The sequence below is a fragment of the Pinus tabuliformis genome, chromosome 6 (assembly GCF_031772625.1).
Source record: "Pinus tabuliformis cultivar Carrire ecotype Pingquan chromosome 6, CPIR1, whole genome shotgun sequence".
NCBI classification, from domain to species: domain Eukaryota; kingdom Viridiplantae; phylum Streptophyta; class Pinopsida; order Pinales; family Pinaceae; genus Pinus; species Pinus tabuliformis.
The window spans coordinates 559329505-559350900 of NC_142292.1; the positions used below are offsets into that span (position 1 = coordinate 559329505).

Consider the following 21396-nt stretch of genomic DNA (forward strand, 5'->3'; position numbering starts at 1 on the left):
GACAATTGTCCAAAAATAACGGTGTCCCTTGTGTTGTCTCGGTTTATTTCAGTTGTTGACCTGTATATTTGTGAAGACTGCAATTGTGTTTATTTCGATGTTTACATTATTAAATAACTTGTTAATGTAAAGAACAAGTAGGAGATAATAAACCAGATATTGCAGTAGGGGTTTCTGATGTGTTAGATTCAGAAATTTTCATAGAGCCTTCATGCCCATACAACAATAAAAGAAGCATAGTCTCAGCCTTGATCATCTTGATAGATTCAATTTAGTTGGATATCAACATGCAGAGGAGTTGCACTAAAGACAATATTTGTAGAGTCTTGGTTTTATTGGCCTGATTATCTCAAAATTGAATCAAGAACAAAGGCCTTTTAGCTATTCAGAGGACAGAGATCTTTACATAAGTTAGAGAAATAGAGATTAGAAAGTTAATTCTACAAAGTACCTATTACCCACAAAAAAGTGGGCAACCCATAGGATAATTTTTTCTCCTTTAAGGATAGCCAACCAGCAAGCAACCTTATTGATCAGCGCTTGACATGATGCCATGGACCCTCCACATATTACTTCGATCATATTTCTTTCTCCCATTTCACATTCCTTCATGAAGGAAGGTGGGTCATCCCTCAACGATCATGTGCTTTTACTTATTGTTTGGGGCATACTAATATGAATCAAGGGGTGATCCAAATGATTGAATGATCTTGATTGTATTCTTGTTCCCTCACTTCACTTAGGAGGTTAGTCTTTGACTCTAGTCCAATGAGACTTCCTTTGAGGCCTTAGGGCTATAGGAAGGACACTATTGGGAGGCTCTGATTAAAGTAGCATGTCCATGATATTCCATACCACTTTCCATCATTCCCTCTATTCCATATCCATTCTTCGGGCTAGTGGTCATTGGTCATGGGGATTGGCACCCTCTCATCCTCATCCTTAAGTCTGGGCCAAAGAACTTTGCCCTAGAGGTTGATGCATCTAAAAGAAAGATAAAAGAAAAGAAAAGCTACAATGAAAGAAAAAGATAAAATGCAAAATATGGATGGGGCAAAATTAGCTTGTGGGCAAATGTCTAGCATGAGCTCTACCCCCCTTATTAGCCATCACCTAGTTCCTAGAGCACTTGATGCTCCATCCATAAAAAGAAACCCTTGTATTTTCCAAACCCTGATGAGAGATAAACGCCTCATCCTTAAGGGGTAATAAATGCTAAATCTCTCAAATGCAAGTTTGGGCTCCTAAGTTATGCACCCATATCAAAGCACTATCATAAAAAAGTAAAAGGCACACCAGAGAGGTGGAAAGTCGAGGAAAGGGGTAACTCATGCTTCCATGATTGCTCCCTTATTACATCTATACACTCAGGATGTTGGACCACCATTAGCTAGTCACTTGGCTATGGCACCTTGCCCTGAAGTCATGCTCATTCCATTACCACCATCTACACATGCACCTACCGATTAATGGATTAACCTGGGACATATCACTTCCCCTTTAGCAGGTTGGAAACACCTAATAGGGTTATACATCTAGCCATCCCTAACATAAGAGAGGGAACACCTATACGGGACTTGGTCTAGTTAGATATTTGAAGGTGATCTTTGTGCGAAGTATTGGTTATGCCCCTAATATTAAGGATGGTCCACTACGACGCATCTATGGATATAGTTACCTAATGATTGTTGATTTACACTTGAGCTTGAGAAGGTTTTGTTACGTGTTTCACATCACAACACAGAGCCTTCTTGACGTCACTGCCCCACCCTCCTCGGTAGAGAAGCAGAGGCATTACTATCCAGTGCAAAGAGAGAGATTGACTTTGATGGTGCAACGTTGCTTACCTAGAGTACAACATTGGGCTATTTGATGACTTCACTTAATGATGGACACCCCGAGGGACCCCCAAATGCTAAAACGTTGAGCCCGCGATTCTTAGTGATGGAGATATTAATGATGTGCCTAGTGGACCCAGGATGCCCCCAAGTTGGCCTTGACACTGTTTGATGGGCATCACTTGATCCAGGGTCTTGAAGATGATGATCATCCTTGAGATGACAAGGGAGGGCTTGTACATCACCTTGGAGCCCCAATGCTTGAACTATTTAATGCCACATCACCCTTTACCTCCTTTGAGGATGACATAGGGCACCTTGGGCACAATGTGTCAGCATGGAGTGACTTTTGATGGCTTGCACATGATCCTCGAAACACTTGTTGGAGTATGAGCACTCATTAGCCCTTATCTCACAATTTGATGATGGTTTATTGAGCTCATTTGGAGGGTGATTTCATGCCCTTGGGGCATTTATTCCTGTTAGAAAATCAATAATGGAAGCTTATTATACTTATTTTCTTTAACCTTGATACTTGCTTGTGAATATAGATTATCTTCTTTGAGTTCTTTAGTTAGATCTTGTCATCAAACAATATCTAGAAAAGTAAATGCAATAACAAAGGACACAAATATAGGCTCTCAACCAGGGAAAAACCCCTTAAAGGGGAAAACCCGGAAACTCTTCTCTTCTTAGAATTTGCTTCAAATGAGATACAAAGACCCAATCCCTAGACCAAGTCCTTCTCTCAGTACCAATTCATCTCTTTCTCAAGTCTTTCCTTTGATCTGCACCACATTGCTACACCCAGCAACTACGACCTACCAGCTACACCACTTCTACTCGGCCTGCAACTTCGACACTGCAATTTCGGCTTTGTAGCTCCTGAAGAAACCTTAGATCAACCTCCTCTTGGGACCTTCCAAGAGCAAGACAGCTCTTCCTAAGGTCAGTGAGGTCTAGACAGAGTTTCCTTCCTCCCAGCTACAAGATGTTGCACTTCGTCCTACTGCAACTCGGTCCTGCAACTTCGGCCTCTTTCTGCAGCCCTGAAACCCTAAAATTTTGCATGTGAGAGAGATATTGTTAGGATATTCTGACACATAGGAAATAGTTAAGTACAACTTGGTCTAGTATAGAGTTAGGTAAAGTGTGTTTCTTTACTATGTACATTTTGTAACTTACAATCCGACGGTCACGATATGTAGTGATCCGACGGTTCATTCTCCCCTCGATATTACCGACACTTGATCCGTGGCTTAACACCCGATTGGTCCATGATCTCTATTTAAAGAGCATGGAGGGTCATTTGTAGGGTAATCCGTCTAAGAGAGAAGCATATGTAAATTTTCATTCTTTTATTAATAAATTGCCTGAAGTGGTCGCGTTGGCTCAGGCCGTGGACTGTTTCCCTCTTTGAGGGTTTTAACCACGTCAAAATACTGGTGTATTGATCTGTGATCTGTTTGTGAGCGGTGTCCTTTGGTGTTCTGTCTGAGGAACTTACCCTGTAAATTCCTACATGGTATCAGAGCTATTTGAGGGCCGCGTCCGTTGGTGATCCAAATCTGAAGCCGGTAGAACTGCATCCGACTACCGTTTCCTAGATCTACTGTTTCTGACTGCTTTCGGGCCAAGAGGACTGCTCTGTTGTGTTGGGAGCATCTGTTCCAGTGAGGAACCCCTTTCGTTTCACGCGAAAAGGTTTCCAGTAGCCCTAGCTGCGTCATTTTTAAGATCTGGAGGTATACAGTGTTTATTTGCAGTTTACAGTTATTTTCTCTCTGTTTATTTCGGTTTTCGGTTTATTTAGCTTTTTTTATTACTGGATCTATACCTTTCATTTCTGCGTATGCTCTTTGCCCTGCAACTCTGTGCGATCTGGGCAAATCAGAAACAGAAAGGAAGGATTTTTCTCATGCGTATGCTCTTTTCCGCTGCGCCTTAGTGTGATCTCGGAAAATCAGAAACATTGAGGAAAATATTTAGTTTCCGGCTAAAGCTAACTTCGAGCCGCAAGGTTCGTTTTTGAAAATATTTAGTTTCCGGCTAAAGCTAACTTCGAGCCGCAAGGTTCGTTTTTGAAAATATTTAGTTTCCGGCTAAAGCTAACTTCGAGCCGTAAGGTTCGTTTTTTTTTTTGTATGTCCGTGTTGGGTTTTGTGTTTTTTGTTTTGTAGGGAAAAAGAGCTTTCTCAAAGCAAGCACGCAACCCAAAGCATCAACCCCCCTCTCTCTCAAACTTTTTGTATAGCTCACTTGGTGCAAAGCTAATTTATGAGAGTAGAGGTCTTGGGTTCAAGTCTCCATTTTGTGGGGGCGGATTTTTCATTTCCGCACATTCCCGCACTTCATCGACGACTTCATCAAATTTTCTTCAAAAAGCCATAACTTCTTCATCCGGAAGCCGTTTTCAGAACCGTTTTTTTTTAAACAGCCTAATTTTTCGAGATCTTTCCATTGAAACACTTAGTTTCAACATCTATAGCTTCAGTTTTTTTTTTAAATGGAAAGTCCATGCCAAATTATTCTTGACAGCACCAACTACTTCCAATGGTGGTCCTACATTGTGGATTTACTTAGAAGTAAAGGTCTTTACAGAATAGCCACAGGCCAAGAGACCAAACCGGAAGATGAAGACAAGGCAGCTAAATGGGAAAATAGGCAAGACTAAGCACGTGGGTTGATAGGGATGTCTATTTCTCCAGATCTTAGATTCCATATTGAAGAACTTGATACTCCTGATGAAGCAATGAAACAAATTACTAAAGTCTTTGGAATTAAAAATGAACTTAAAGCCCATCAACTTGAAAATGAATTGCTTACATTGGACCCCAATAATTTTTCTTGCATTGAAGATTTTTTGTCCAAGTTCAAGACCCTTAGACTTCTCTTGGAAGGTGTTAAGGTTAAGAAAGAAGATAGTAGTCTTATCTACTCCATTCTTACGAAGTTGGGACCAGCCTATTCTGTGTTTGTTTCCACCTTCCATTCTACAAGAGAAGCCTTCATTTCTCAAGGACAAGCCTACAAGTCCCCTTCCTTTGATTCCTTTTGTGATTCTTTAATAAGAGAACAAGAAAAACTCTTACACCTTGGTCTTCTTCATCTTGGAAACTCTTCTAAGAAAGCGTTAGCCGCCCAGCAGCAACCAAATTCAAAGAATCCTAAGAAGTCGTATCCTAAAAGGAATGGTCCTAAACCAAACAAGGGTCCTAAGCAATTTCCGCCTCAAAATGAAAAATCATTTCAACAAAATGATAAGACAAATAAAAACAAATGGAAGAAGACTGATAGACATTGCAACTTTTGTAATCGAGATGGCCACTTAGAATCCAGATGCTTTAAGAAGATGGAAGCCTTGGAAGCAGCAATGAAGAAGCATAACATCCATTTGGAGCAATCTTCAACTTCAACTTCATCTTCAGGAATGGCACTTTCTGCATGTGGTTGTCAAGAATCTCGGTCTGGCAATGCACTAAATGTATCTTCTTCTTCTCATTCTCATGAGTGGCTCATTGATTCTGGAGCTTCTTATCACATGGCCAAAAACAAAGCCATGTCTTCTTCTTTAAATGATTGTAACACCAAAAATATATATGTTGGTGATGATAGATCTCTTAGTGTTGTAGGGACTGGAACTGTTCATCTAGACAATGGTCAGTTTAATGATGTATTATGTGTTCCAACCTTATCCTGCAACCTTCTATCTGTATATTAGATAACCCATTCAGGTGAAGGTAAAATCGTTGAATTTTCACCTCACGATGTTGTAATTAAGGACCTAAGAGATCCTAGACAGATTTTAGCTACTGGCATTGCTGATGATTCTACAAGGTTGTATAAGTTTCACAACTTTGGGTCATCAAATCTTCCCTCAGTATTTGTTGCTCATAATGATGAAGTGAGCAAACTTTGGCATGAGCGATTTGGTCACTTAAACTATCGCTCTCTTCAGAATCTATGTAAAGAAAATATGGTGACAGGTCTTCCAATGGTATCTTGCAGAGATGGTGTTTGTTCCGGATGTGTACTCGGAAAACATCATCGGAACAGTTTTGAAAAACGTGCCTCTTGGCACGCCTCAACCCCTTTACAACTCGTGCATAGTGATTTATGTGGTCCACTTCCAGTTGCTTCATTTTCTGGCTACAAGTATTTCTTAACTTTCATTGATGATTTCTCCAGACGCACTTGGGTATACTTCTTAAAACTCAAGAGTGAAGTATTTAACATGTTCTTGGCCTTTAAGGCCTTTGTTGAAAAACAATCTGGACATCAAATTCTTAAGCTAAGATCTGATAATGGCGGAGAATATGTTAAAAACACATTCATCAACTTTTGCACTGAGAATGGAATTCAAATGCAACACACTGTTCCATATACTCCACAACAAAATGGTGTAGCTGAAAGGAAGAATCGCACCTTAAAGGAAATGGCTAATTGTATACTTCAATCTAAAGGACTTAATCTTAATTATTGGGCAGAAGCAATTAACTGTGCAAATTACATAATAAATCACACTCCTACTATGGTTTTAAAGAATATCACTCCAGAAGAAGCATGGAGCTCAATCAAACCAGATGTAAGTCACTTTCGTGTTTTTGGAAGTGAAGCATGGGCCCATATTCCAGATGAGAAACATAAAGCTTTAGAACCTAAGAGTGAAAAATGTATTTTTGTTGGATATTCTGAAGATGTTAAAGGATATAGACTTATTCCACTTAAGTCCAAAAATGTTATCATTAGAAGAGATGTAAAGTTTGCTGAAAATATATCGGCCTGCGAGCCTAGTTTGGCGGATGTGCCACCTCTCCCTATCTCTTCTACTTTTGAAAATATTTCTTCTTCAGATGATGAAAGCAAGGATGAAAATCCTCCCCCACCTTCTCAGGATCCTCCTTCAGCTCCTCAGCTTCCAAAATGGGTCCGTGCTACTCGAGATGCAGCAGGTGATCTTGCCGGTGATCCCACAGATCAGCGACGTACACGTTCTCAATTCGAGAGAGCCTCTTCTTTACTGGCTCAAGCTTCAGTGAATTATGATCCTGACACCTTTGCAGAAGCTTCAGGCCATCCAGATTGGGAAGCAGCTATGAATGAAGAATATCATTCATTATTGACAAATGATACATGGGATCTTGTTCCTCTACCAAAGGGACGAAAACTTGTTAGATGCAAATGGGTTTACAGAACCAAGTATGGACCAGATGGGAAAGTTGATAAACATAAAGCTCGTCTTGTTGCTAAGGGTTTTTCACAAGTTGAAGGCATTGACTATACTGAAACCTTCTCCCCTGTTGCCAAAATGAACTCTATCCGCCTTGTTCTTTCCCTTGCTGCCTCTTTCAAATGGGAAGTTCATCAGATGGATGTTAAATCCGCCTTCTTGCATGGGGACTTGCATGAAGAAATCTATATGGAACAACCTATTGGCTTTATACAAACAGACTCCAGCCTTGTATGTCGGCTTAAGAAATCCCTCGAGCTTGGTATGCCAAAATGGATAACTTTCTTTTAAAAAATGGCTTTTCTAGGTGTCATTCTGACAATACTGTCTACACCAAAAAAGTGGGCAAGTCTCTTATCATTCTTGTTCTTTATGTTGATGATCTTATCCTGACTGATAGTGATCCCAACCTTATAAAACCATGTGAAGTCTAGCCTTAAAAGGAAGTTTGAAATGACAGACTTAGGACACTTACATTATTTTCTTGGTCTTCAAGTCTTACAATCCAAGGAAGGTATTTCCCTTTCCCAATCCAAGTATGCCTGTGATATTCTACGCCATTTTCACATGGAAGACTGTAAGCCAGCCCCTTCTCCCTTTCAGTCTGGAGTCAAACTTTCAGTCACTTGTACTTCTCCTGAAGTTGATGCTACCTTATACTGTCAACTTGTAGGAAAACTTTTGTATCTAACCCATACTCGTCCTGACCTTTCCTTTGTTGTTGGCCTTGTTGCTTGGTTTATGCAAAACCCACATGAAAGTCATTGGAAAGCAGCTAAAAGAATACTTCGTTATGTTCGAGGTACAGTTCAGTTTGGTATTCATTACAGTGCCGAAGCATCTCCTCTATTGGTTGGTTTCACTGATTCCGATTGCGCTGGTGACCCTGATGATCGGAAGTCTACTGCAGGTTATGTGTTCACTCTTGGTTCAGGACCTATTACATGGGCTTGCAAGAAACAAGGTGCCATTTCTCTTTCTTCAGCAGAAGCAGAGTATCGTGGTGCCGTAGAAGCTAGTAAGGAAGCCTTGTGGCTTCGTCAGATCCTGTCAGAGTTTGGCTTTCAGCAGCAGTATCCGACTACACTTTGGTGTGATAATCAAAGTGCCATTCAACTATGCAAAGATCCAGTCCAACATCAGCGCAGCAAACACATTGAACTGCACATGCACTTCATCAGAAAGCTCATTCATGACCATGTTCTTGAAGTGCAATATTGTTCAACAGATGATCAAGTTGCAGACATCTTTACAAAGGCTCTCACAGAGGCAAAGTTCACTAAACTTCGATTTATGGTTGGAGTTCAAGAAGTTGTCACTAAGGGGGGATAGGCTCTAGTGCCTCCTTCCTTCTCCTATTGTGTCATATTTGTAAATCCTTCAATCCTATCCCATGTTGTTCTTAATGGGGGATGTTAGGATATTCCGACACATAGGAAATAGTTAAGTACAACTTGGTCTAGTATAGAGTTAGGTAAAGTGTGTTTCTTTACTATGTACATTTTGTAACTTACAATCCGATGGTCACGATATGTAGTGATCTGACGGTTCATTCTCTCCTCGGTATTACCGACACTTGATCCGTGGCTTAACACCCGATTGGTCCATGATCTCTATTTAAAGAGCATGGAGGGTCATTTGTAGGGTAATCCGTCTATGAGAGAAGCATATGTAAATTTTCATTCTTTTATTAATAAATTGCCTGAAGTGGCCGCGTTGGCTCAGGCCGTGGACTGTTTCCCTCTTTGAGGGTTTTAACCACGTCAAAATACTGGTGTATTGATCTGTGATCTGTTTGTGAGCGGTGTCCTTTGGTGTTCTGTCTGAGGAACTTACCCTGTAAATTCCTATAGATATAGCCCAAAAACCAAGAAATTATGTCCTTCCTTTTCCTTGACTTTCGCTCTCCTTCTTGCAGCTACCCCTATGTCCTTCCTTTTCCTTGACTTTCGCTCTCCTTCTTGCAGCTACCCAGCTATAGATCAAAATCTTTATTGTAGATTGAACTTGTTGAGTGTGTTTATCCAAATGAGGTCGAACTGCTTCCTTTAATAGCCTTCCCAAGGGATCGAATTCCCTCCTTTAGGCCTACTTGATGTTCCCAGGGCTGACTTCATGTTCCTAGGGCCGACTTGTACTTTGGAGCTTCTATGACTCTCTAAACTAAAAAATGGCTTCCAGGACTCTCTAAACTAAAAAATAATTCTTTCTACAAATGCATTTTTGCCCAGAAAAGTCTTATAAACATGACGTTGACTCCTTTGACTCAAGATAATAAATTCTAAGACCTAACAAACCCTATAAGCACGAAGAACATGCTTTTACCTAAAAGACCATCAATAATGAGCACGAAACCCATGCTTTAATAAAAATATATTTTCTTTTCTTTTTCTTGTTTGTTACATAGGATACATATTGAAATGAGTACAACAATTATGAACACTGAAACTAGTTACATTTTCAACACTCCCTCTTAACTAGGGAGGTATTCATAATTGTACAACCAATACAACATCATATCTCAAACTGAAGACCAGCATTGTCCCTGAGGCTTAACTGGACAAGCTCTACTTTAATCAAGAGCATTATGCTGGGAGGCTTTACGTGTGATACCACACTACCTCTACAAGGCACATACCCCATCTGGATGTCTACAAGGTATATTCTTTTAGGACTATTCTTATCTTGGATCTCCAATCCTAAGTCCTCAAAGAATATCAATCATCTTCGACCACTCTTGTCTTGGATACCTGTCACATCCTCAAAGAGTGTCAGTCCCTTTGCTTTCTGGGATGTTATATCCTCAAGGAAACCACAAATGCTTATCCAATCCTCCGTCATTCTCTCTTCATCACCTGAAGAGGAGAATGCACATGTGATGTCCAGCATCACTCCCTCTCAACCAGAGAGGACATCCCTATTCTCCTTTAATCTTGAGAATAGATCCTTGCTCCTATTCAAGGAGACTCCTTTGCTCCCTCTTAAATCCAGAGGAGATTTCCAACTTCCTTTCTATTTGGGAAGTCAACACCACAAGCCTCATAGCTTGTCTTCTTCAGAGTATCAGCTACCAATTCTTCATAATTGCTTGGCTCCCTCTTTCCTTTGCATCTCTTGCATCGAGCTTGCTTCTTTCCAAGGTATCATGGAGCCACCTTCTCTCTTCGATCTTGTGACAGGTCCCATGCCAATCTTCTTGCTCATCACTTTCTTCTTTGATATGAAGGCATTGCATTGAGCCTTTCCAAACTTCAAGTTGATCATAGCTTCTTCTTGAAAGTGATATTCCTTCTAGGTTATCTTCTCGCACTGCGACCTTTTAATCCCAAGATGTCCATATCTTGACTTCACAGTTGCCAAGCACCCAATATTGAGCCTTCCCTCAATATCCTTCATCCATACAATTGAACTTGCCTCAACTACCATCATATATTCCTGCAACATTTTTCCAGGTAGAAAAGTAATCTGTTAGGCAGATAACCAACAATAATGAAAATCGGACTTACCTCACCATGATGACCTTCTCATCAACATCCTTATCGACCATCTCCACTTGAAACTTCCTTCATGCATCAGAGTGCCCAAGGATCGAACTTGATTACCAAGTTACAACTTTTCCTTCCGAAGATTACACTAGATGCTAGTCATTAACTTCATATTCTAGAGAAAGTCCTACAACTTGAAGTGAGTCAAATCCTATTATTTTTCCAACGTCGTATATCCATATACTTGAGCATATTTTATGACCAACTTTCCTTCGACAAGATTCTCAATGAATCTTTATCCAAAGTTTTTATATCCAGCATGCATTCCTATGCTTTCATCCGATCATCTAGCTATCCACATATTCCATAAAGAGCCTACATCCTGACCCATTGCATTCCTTCATCCCTTTACCAGTATTGACTACACATCACATGGAATGCATACTAACCTTGTCATAGTGCGTTTCCCAAGAACCTTTCATAATTATGGTTCTTCCAGGATCATGATGATCCACCTAAGCAAGATGACTTCCTCTAACATAATGTTAGTTAATGCCTGGATGATCAATATGCAAAATGGTCTATCTAGATGATCTCTAAAAAGCAACTTAAATATGTAAATTCTAATCATGCGACTATCATATGCTTCTATCCCATGATGTTATGCAAAAACATACTTTCCTAAAGAAAGATTAAACTTGATAGTCAGTGAACCTTCTTTAGTAGTAAAGATCCTTCCCTTCTTCCTTCTTTGCCTTCTTCTCAGGTTCTCCCACTGCCTCGGTTATATGAGCTTCACTCCTTTCCTTTCTCTTGTTGTTCTGCTTGTTTGGACAGTCCCTCTTAAAGTGTCCAAATTTATTGCATCCAAAACATTGCACTTTGGACATGTTTTCTTCTTGGGCTTGCCAAACTTACCCTTCTTCACTCAAGCTAGAAAGGCTTGAGGTTGTTCATCAAATCCAATATCATCCTTGACCTTGACCCTTGATTCTTCCAATATGCATTGCACCCACAACTCTTCAAATGGAGTTGAATCCTTCTTAGAGTAGATGCTTGTTGCAAAGTTGCTCCATTCCAGTTGTAATGCATTCAGCACACAAATGGTTACTTAGGAATCAGTAATAGGTTCCCCAAGTCCTTGCAAATGGTCTCTTAGTTGAGATACACTCATGAGGAAAGATGCTACATCCTCATCTTTTGACTTATTCATTCTATATAGCTTATTTCACAAAGACATCTTCTGTCTTGTTGTACTTACAAAGTACAAATTCACTAGCTTGTCATACATAGCCTTGGAAGTCTTTAAGTTTGCAACAAATGGAACAAGAGAATCCTTAATTGATTCAACTATGATCCTTTGAGCCCTTACTTCCCCTTTCTTGTATTTTGCTAGTTCTTGTGTCTTATCTTTCTCGAGTTTAGTAACTTCTCCAGTAAAATATCCCATTACTTTTTGTTCTGTGAGTATCAAGTCAATCCTTTTCTTCCATGCTAGATAGTTTGATGCCCCAATGAGCTTGTTACTCTCTTTGCAGAAAGAACCCATTTGACTTGAAGATTCAGGCATGATGTAATAATATGTTACTTACTTGATGATCAAGATTTTCTTTGATGATGTCTCCAACCTTCTTGATTCTTTTCAAGACCTTTTGGAGAGTTCTTGATGATGTCCTTGAAAGATGTCTTCTAGGATTCCTTCACCAACAACTTCCAAGATTGATGTCTTGCAAATAGACTTCATTTTTGCGATATCAACACCCCTCTTGCGAGATTGAAGTATTATTGATCTTCTTCAATGTAGAAACCCTAGATTATAAGGGTCTTCTACTTATGAGTGTTTAACCAAATCCCTTCAAGAGACAATTCTTCGTGTAGTCTTCTTCTTTCAAGCTTCGAGAACTTCCTATCTTTTGATAAGCAATTCACTTTAGTGTCCTTCCAACTGCCTTCCTTGTTCACCTTAGCTCTGATACCATGTTAAGAAATCGATAATGGTAGCTTATTATACTTATTTTCTTTAACCTTGATACTTGCTTGTGAATCTAGATTACCTTCTTTGAGTTCTTTAGTTAGATCTTATCATCAAACAATATCAAGAAAAGTAAATGTAATAACAGAGGACACAGATATAGGCTCTCAGCCAAGGCAAAACCCCTCCAAGGGGAAAACCCGGAAACTCTTCTATTCTTAGAATCTGTTTCAAATGAGATACAAAGACCCAATCCCTAGACCAAGTCCTTCTCTCAGTACCAAGTCGGCCCTTTCTCTAGTCTTTCCTTTGATCTGCACCAAACTACTACACCCAACAACTTTGACTTGCCAGCTACACCGCTGCTACTTGACCTGCAACTTTGACCCTGCAATTTCGACTTTGTAGCTCCTGAAGAAAGCCTATATCAGCCTCCTCCTAGGACCTTCCATGATCAAGACAGTTCTTCCTAAGGTCAGCAAGGTCTAGACAAAGTTTCTTTCCTCCCAGCTACAAGATGTTGGACTTCGTCCTACTACAACTCGGTCCTACAACTTCGACCTCATTCTGCAGCCCAAAAACCCTAAAATTTTGCATGTGTGAGAGAGATGTAGCCCAAAAACCAAGAAATTTTGTCCTTCTTCATTTTCCTTGACTTTCGCTCTCCTTCTTGCAGTTACCTAGCTATAGATTGAACTCTTTCTTGTAGATCAAGCTTGTTGAGTTTGTGTGTCCAAATGAGGTCAAACTGCTTCCTTTTATAGCCTTCTCAAGGGGTCGAATTCCCTTCTTTAGGCCGACTTGATGTTCCCAGGGCCGACTTGTACTTTGGAGCTTCCAAGACTTTCTAGACTCAAAAATAATTCTTTTTACAAATATATTTTTGCCCGGAAGGGTCTTATAAACATGATGTTGACTCCTTTGACTCAAGACAATAAATCCTAAGACCTAAGAAACCCTATAAGCACGAAGAACATGTTTTTACATAAAGTGCCATCAATAATGAGCTTGCTTTAATAATAATATCTTTTCTTTTCTTTTTCTTGTTTGTTACATAGGATACATATTGAAATGAGTACAAAAATTATGAAGACCAAAACTAGTTACAATTTCAACAATTCCCATCGTGTGGGCTTTTATGGCATATTTTTTTGTTATTGAGTTATGAGGTTGGCTTGTAACATCTTTCTTGTGGAACACTCAAAGTGAACTCATCAATAGGGCTTTTTAGTCATTTTATTTGGAAAGTGAGTGGAGAGGCTCATATAAATAGAGCCTTCCCCTCGCTTCTCTTCTCATCATCACACACATCATTCGGCCTCTCGAAAAGAGAGTGAAACTAGCTCCTTTTTTGCTACTTGGGCATAATGTGATCTTCTATGGATGCGACTTATTGCTGGATGTGACTTTTGCTTGGAGAAATTATTTTGGAATTGAAAGAAGTACTAATGTGGAAGATTTTGTAAGTTTTATTGCTCATCATTGATATTTTGCATACTTTCATTTTTAAAATAGGGTTTCTCTTGTTCCATGTCTAAATGTTTATCATTAGTGAAACCTTGCTTCATAATTGCATGTAAAATCGTATTCTTCATAGCCTATAAGGAAAATATTTATGTGCATACCTTATAAGTTATAATTAATTTATCCCCTCACAAGAATAATAAATAGGGTTTTAGAAGTGGATGCCCTAGAGCATCCCTCTTTACTCCATCATAGTCCTTCCTTGGTATTTCACTCCATTGACACTCCATAAGCCCTTGTAGGTTAAGTTGATCATCTAAGAGTGTGTTGGTCACCTCAAAATTAAATAAAAATTCTCTAAACTCTCTCTCCTAGATGGCAAGGGCAGCCACTAGGGTTTAGGAGCCGATTTGTGTGTAAAGGTGTTGTTTTATTGCTTAAAAGTGGCTCTAAATTGTAGGTCAATCTATATAAACCCTCTAAAAGCAAAATCTAGCATCTTAGGTTGCCTTGCATACCCTAGAAGGGTTGATGTCAACTTATTTCATTGTTGTTTATACGCGTCTAACAGCCCTAAACCTGTTTGTTTGAGCTTAGCACCCTAGTCTCTTTTTGAAACCCTTGATCCCTTCTTGTTGAATATCATTTTAGGGTTTTTCTGAGGCTGCTATATGCCTTGCATGCCCCAATATTGAGTATCATTCAAACCCTAACTTATAGCAGCGTTTTTATTGATCTAACTTTAGAGAGCTTGAACCCTAGCTTTGAATGCATTGATCATATTTGGCCCTGTCAAGCCTCCTATCTATCCTTAGACCTTCAAAAATAAGTCTCCTTAAGCCCTAGTATTAGAATATCTTATAGGTGATATAGGGAAGCCTCCCTTGTGTTGAAATCCCACTAAAGAGCAGGTGGGAAGTCCTTGAGTTGACAGTGGAAACCCTTCCTCATTGTTTCCATAAGGTTTGGCCCCTTGCCCGTTAAGGCCGTTCACCAGACTTGCTAGATTTTGCAGCGACAATGCCCATGTTGGTGAAGTGAGTGGGCTATAAGTCCATTGGTTATAGATCATTTGCACCATCTATGGGCATTTATAGAGGGTAGAGCGATTCAAACTCAGACAATGCTAGTAGATCCATTGCTAAAGTCAATGACTTATGAGTACTCACAGGTCGTTCGTTGAGTCAATGAGTCCAACTTGTTGAACCCAAGTTTGACTCAATGGCGAGTTGAAAAAACTCATTGGGCTAGCAAGTCAAGTTATACTCGTGAGTTAAGAGTATCTCATAGGTCCTGTTACTATGCAAAAGAAGGTTAAAAGCTGCATTATTTGTTAAACACACTGGAAACGCGACAGTGTTGCACTAATCGCGATAAAATCGTAAAATCGCAATTTTTTAAAGTTCGCGATATAATCGGCCGATAAAAACGAAAAAAATTTTCAACGATTTTTTCGTTGAAAAAAAAAATAATTATGAGGAGGAGGTGACCCAAGCTACCCCTGTCACTAGTAGAGGACGTGGTCTACCTCCTGTAGCTCCTAGTTCTTCAACTTCTAGAGCACAGCAAAGTCTACTGCCAACTCCACCGACATCTACATCTAGAGGGGCAAAGGAAATCAGTGGTATTAGACTTTAGTTATTTGGTTCATTAAACATTTCATTGTATATGACATTATGACTCATGATATGAGATTATTATATTTTTTGTTGATATTTTGAGGCTGAGTTGGGAGTCATGAGTCAGGACTTACTATTCAGGACATGATTCACTGTTATGTGTGATGTCGCACTAGAAATGATATTAAACATCTTATATATTAGTTCTTTTATCATATTTATGTGTCAATGTATTTATTTTATGTTGTAGCTGCTTTAGATATTAAAAAAATTGAAAAAAAAAATGAATATTTTTGTATGTTTCGATTTTTTCCCGATTTTTACGATTTTTTCCGATTTTTTCCCCGTGCCGATTTAATCCCGATAACACTTAGTGCAACATTGCAATGCGATTCCTCACACTGATTTTGTAAAGCTTCATGTATAAGACCTCAGACAGATGCAAGTATATCAAGGTTGCTAGTAAGGGTAGGAGTGTTGACTGGTACCCATCTGGAGTAGGGTATGTTGTGAAGAAACTTGAAAGGTGGTCTAAAGGAGTTTTGGGTTGAACTTTTTGCTTCTTGTATGCCACCTATTCCAAATGGGCATGTAACTTTTAAGTTTTGCTGCTCATTAGGTTCTGATACCAAACTAACACCTGCACACAGGATTATATTGTGAATGTATGCAAAGAACATAAAAGTAAATAGAGAAGCTATTAACACAATATGCAAGAACGGTGAAGAGTAGAGAGAGCAGCATTCACAAAGACGATATGCCTCAATACAATAAAAACTCATTAATATCACAGTATAAGCAATAAGCATATAACATAAAATATGGAATACAATGTCAATGAGTATGTCTGAGACTGTAAGAATAGAGATGCTGTGTGTAACAAGTCATAAGGAGGGTTGTGGAGGCAAGTAACATGTATTGCAGACTATATACTCTAGATATTCAAGAGTTGTGCAAGATTCTTTTTGACTGTTATTCAAAAATAAATGTGAGGTACAATGGCTCAACTTTTGTGTTCTAACTTCCCACATTCCATATTCAGCCATCATTCCTCTCTTCATCCTCCTCTTCATTAATTTTGTATTGACTATCCTTCCGTGAATTAACTTCCTCCTATATAGTAATCACAAAAGAATGGTAACTAAAACACCAATTAGATGGCAAGTCAGTATTGAGACAATCCTGAGGCAATCTAATTCCCAAAATGGACACAGAAACAGTTAGTCTTCTAGGTACACATCAGTTCATATTCCATGTTGATCTGCATGGCGAGGTCACAGTTGCTGAGAGTTCACAAAGGAGGGTTGCAAGTGATTGAGGTTCCACAGAAGAAGGTTGCAGCAGCATGTGTCTACAGAGGAATTTAAAAGAGATTTGTGTGCATTAAGATCCAGAGGGAGGGCCTGTCGGTGCTTGCAAAGCTGCAGGAGCCCACAAGAGAGGCTCAGCCATTATTGAGGCCTAGAAGGTAAACTACAGTTGTTGTTGTTGCAAGTTGGCCGAGGCTTGCAGAAGCCTGTGAATGGAAATAGGCTCCGATCAAACATCACAATGAGATTTTAGCCCTGAAAGGCAGGGGTTGTGCCTTCAATTGACAATGCATGATATTATTTACCACTATCTCAATATTTCACAAATAAAATAATTACTGCATCCTAATACTAGACATGGCCCATAACTGTTTTCTCCATTTTGCATTGTCAACATTTACTAGTCAATCGATAGAGTGCTTGAATATACAAACAACCATGATGAGTGGTTCAAATTCAATTTGATATATAATATCAAGGATCTCAATGTGATAGGAAAGTTTTATAAGCAATGAACCATAAATCCATTATACCAAATACAAACTCACAATTTTTAAGTATGATATACAAAAGGGTTTACATGTTTGAATACAAGCAAACAATAAGAAGCAATTCCCATCAGACTTCTTAATCTCTGAATTTCTTGAAATATCATATAATTGTTTTCTACAAGGTAATTTCTTGAAATACCATATAACTGTTTTCGCCAAGGTAATTTCTTGAAATACCATATAATTGTTTTCGCCAAGGTAATTTCTTGAAATACCATATAATTATTTTCTCCATGGTAACAGCTAGGCACTCATCAGATTTAAGCTTTTATTGATAATATTCCTTTCTCCTAGGGAAAAGATTATCTGTGTTAGCAATATAAATGCATGAATTAGTGCCCAGACAGTTATGTCTAGTCTCAAATACCATAGTAGCGTTTGAAGTACACACATTACTTGGAAAATATAAATTTCTAAGTGCCATTCTAAATGTAAATTATTGATGTATTTTTATTTTTGTATCGTGAGCAAACATGTATTCATTTACACATCACTTCTTTAATCAAGGGCCGACTAAATGTAATTGATTGTATGCAATATTAGTTTAAATAAGGAGACCGCATTGCTCTCTCAAGCAAAAAAATATCCTTCTACTTAAAGGGAGCTCCTCTCCCGAGTCCCATGTACAATATATAAAGTTAAAATTACAATATAGACATATTCCTGAGCAAAGTCTGCATTTTATCCATTCTGAAAATTCTATTGAAAATCTCCCATCTACTCCATCTTTAGCCCAGTTAATTTGATACTACATGTTCAGAGGCTAAAACAACAACTTAATTTTCAGTTTTGTTCGGTAGTTGAAATCTTCAATGTATGTTGTTCAGCACACAGCCCTAACTTGCCCTGTGTTAAGGAATGGCACTGATAATAAATTTAAAAACAAAAGACATATAGGCGCTAGATTTTGGACAGCTATTGACTCAAGAGGAAACCACCTAATTCTTTTCTGCAATGAGGGATTATGTGCCCCAAAGGCAAGTGTATGTCTATGACAGAAGGAAAGCGTCTAAAATGTCTTTCTAGAAATAGCCCTAATTACAGAAAGTGAAAGTTTGTAAGACTATTTTGATGCATCATCCCACACATTTACTTTGGTAATTAATTTCCAAACACTGGCACAATCCACTCTCACAACCAACTACTGTTGTCTTACAATGCATATGAATAATAATCAGCTACGCCTTATTGCTAGAGTCGGTGTCTCTACAGTTTCAACTTTCAGCAACTACTGGTTTAGTTCCCAGTTGGGATACTGCCGACATTGTCATCAATTCAAAAGTGCATCCCAAGATAGTGAGGAAACATTCCTCGTGCGTTTATGTATAGTGATGAAACATTCCCAAAGAAAGGAAAACCCAAGCGGCACATCACTTGAGTTGATAAGAAGGGGCCAAGTTCCCAATTCCACCTTGATAGAGTGAGCGCCTATGTACAGTTGTGTGCAGAAGTGCATAACGCTGCTGCCAGTCAAGTCAGCAGCACATTATAACTTATAAAGTACTTATCATTACTGGATAAGAACTAAAATTTGGGGGAAAACATTCTGTATTATATTAATGACTAAAAAAGCTATGGAAAATTAGATGAATCCGCTGAAAATTTGAGAAGAAACCTGCTTCGGAACCACTAATTCAAGCTCATCTGACACTAGACTTTAACAATTACACAATTGAGAACAAAGGTAAACTGAAAAGAATGTTACCCATGAGGCTGCATGTATCCCAGTTCTGACAAGCTACCAGCAAGTACGGAAACAAATATCTAACACCAGGAATCGATCATTTAATAACGTTTATAATCTAATCTGAAACCAAAAAGCGGAATGAGAAAGTACCCGCTGTGAGTTTCAATAGCTTCCACTTGGCGCAGCACAACCCAGAACCAGAATGTAATCATATGTCCTGGAGCAATTGCCGGTCCGACAAACGTAGGGATCCCCAATATCAACACCTCTGACCAATGTGCATATGGAGCAGCAAAACCCATTGGAGCAGTGAACTCATGGTGAACATGATGGATCTTCTCATAGCCCCATTTGCAGTGTAGCCACCTGTGTATCCAATAGTTGCCATAGTCTTCAACCATGAAATAAACTGCAAGCTGCGCAAAAATTTCCCACAGGGAAGGCAACGGCAGGCCTGTTCTGATACCCACAAGCTGCATGCACAGTAAAATCACATCTATCATGTTTTAGTATCATTGCTGAGGTCCACTGTAAAGGCTGTTTGTTAAACATTATATATTGTGGGCATGTCCTAAGGCTTTTGGTTCCAGAAAAAATTGTTGGTTGTGTAGCTATTTTCAATACAGAGAGGTGATAAATTGCCAGACTCTATTTCTCCCCAAGTACTTAAAGATTTCATAAATATAATTAAATTGAAAACAATTAACAGTACTGGTTTGATGGATGAATACAGATTTGCCGATTTAACAAGTACAGAACTCATTTTGTTCATACAGAATCAGAAAATAAGAACACAGTGAACAATGAAGAGCAGGTTTACCTTGATCAGGGGATACGATGTCAGCTGCAGAGGTCCCACAACTGCGAAGAACACAAACAAGACAGCCTTGTAGCAATACAGCATTTCAGACTTCGGTGTCTCAATTTTGGGCTGAATCTTATACTTCTGCAAGCTCTTGATCTTCTTGGTGTCTAGAAGAGCCAAGGGCAAGGGAGCGATTGTGAAAACGATGAGGAGGAACACGATGTTGTGGTAGTAGAGAATGCTGTCAGGTATTCTGGCTGAATATCTGAACCAGAGAGTTTCCCAATACGAGAGGGCCCTGCCCAGCTCGAGCTCTGCCTGCTCTAATGTTTCAAAGGGCAGCATTGTAAAATCGTCGGGAGATTTGCCACAGCACCCCAACTGACCAGATCTAGGGAATGAATCAAAACCAAAACCAATGTGAGGGATGAATGAATGAATATCGTTTTATAAGATGTGTCAGATTGGATCAACAGATGCTCTGTCCCTAGATGAAAGCATAACGGAATTATATCAGATAATAGGCAAATTGTTGAGTTGGATTTCTCATTGCCGTTGCTCTTGCCACTTGGTATGGACGAAAGCTCGAAAAGGCAAATGGGTTTTACGGTCAGATGCATGCAAAGATGAAACTCTCCGATTGCTGTTAAAATATTCTTCTCCATGTTGGTCTAGTTGTCCCCTGCTCAAGTAAAATTCATTGCATTTATTATATTTTATAAGTGTAAAGGTAATAGTTGAAAAAAGTGCAGCCACCCAAAAAAAAATGCTGCAGACTTATGTTTTCCGGGAAGTTGGATTCACTGAAAGGTATGTAGTGGGGGTATCTTGTGAAAGTTTGTCGGAGTTCTTTATTGAAGATACGTAGGGAGTTTGAAATGTAATAAATACACTATGGTTTGAATCATCAGCTATCGTATGATATTTTGATGGTTTTTGAGTGCCCATTGGAACCTTGGTTCAGCGTCACTGAGTTGACCGTGAATCTTATCATACTGACAAAAAAAAAAGATAAATAACCCACGTCACATCATGACTATGTCAATATAACCACTTATAGAAGAGAGAGCTTAATAATTATATGATGTTTGATTCATGCAAAAACATTAATGAGACAGTATTATTGGTTAGTTTATTTTCAGACTGCTTTTATATATTTTATATTAATTTTGGGGAGTTTATAAATTTTAATTCATTGGATATATATATAGTAATAATAATAATTTAATTGTAGCTTCTCAACGAGATGAGAGAGGGTGTCACAGGCAAGAGGCGCATATATATATATATATATATATATATATATATATATATAATTTAATTGTAGTTTCTCATTGTGATGAGAGAGGGTGTCGGAGGTGAGAGGCTTTAAAGTGACATGGTTTGTACTAGGAAGATAATTACCGTCGTTCCCCACATGTTCAAAGCAGTGGGT

General features: G+C 38.9%; 1 protein-coding gene across 1 annotated transcript in view; it reads right to left on the minus strand.

Moving 5' to 3' along the window:
• The window catches only part of LOC149259736 (very-long-chain aldehyde decarbonylase GL1-10-like), a 98771-nt gene extending 78189 nt beyond the window's left edge, over positions 1–20582 (minus strand). Inside the window, exons 1-2 of the mRNA XM_089419084.1 lie at positions 19977–20582; positions 19307–19629 (exon numbers count right to left, since the gene is read on the minus strand). Of these exons, the coding sequence (XP_089275210.1) occupies positions 19307–19629; positions 19977–20306 (653 nt within the window). The 5' untranslated portion in view covers positions 20307–20582. The remainder of the gene's footprint in view (positions 1–19306; positions 19630–19976) is intronic.
• Positions 20583–21396: the final 814 nt, after the last annotated feature.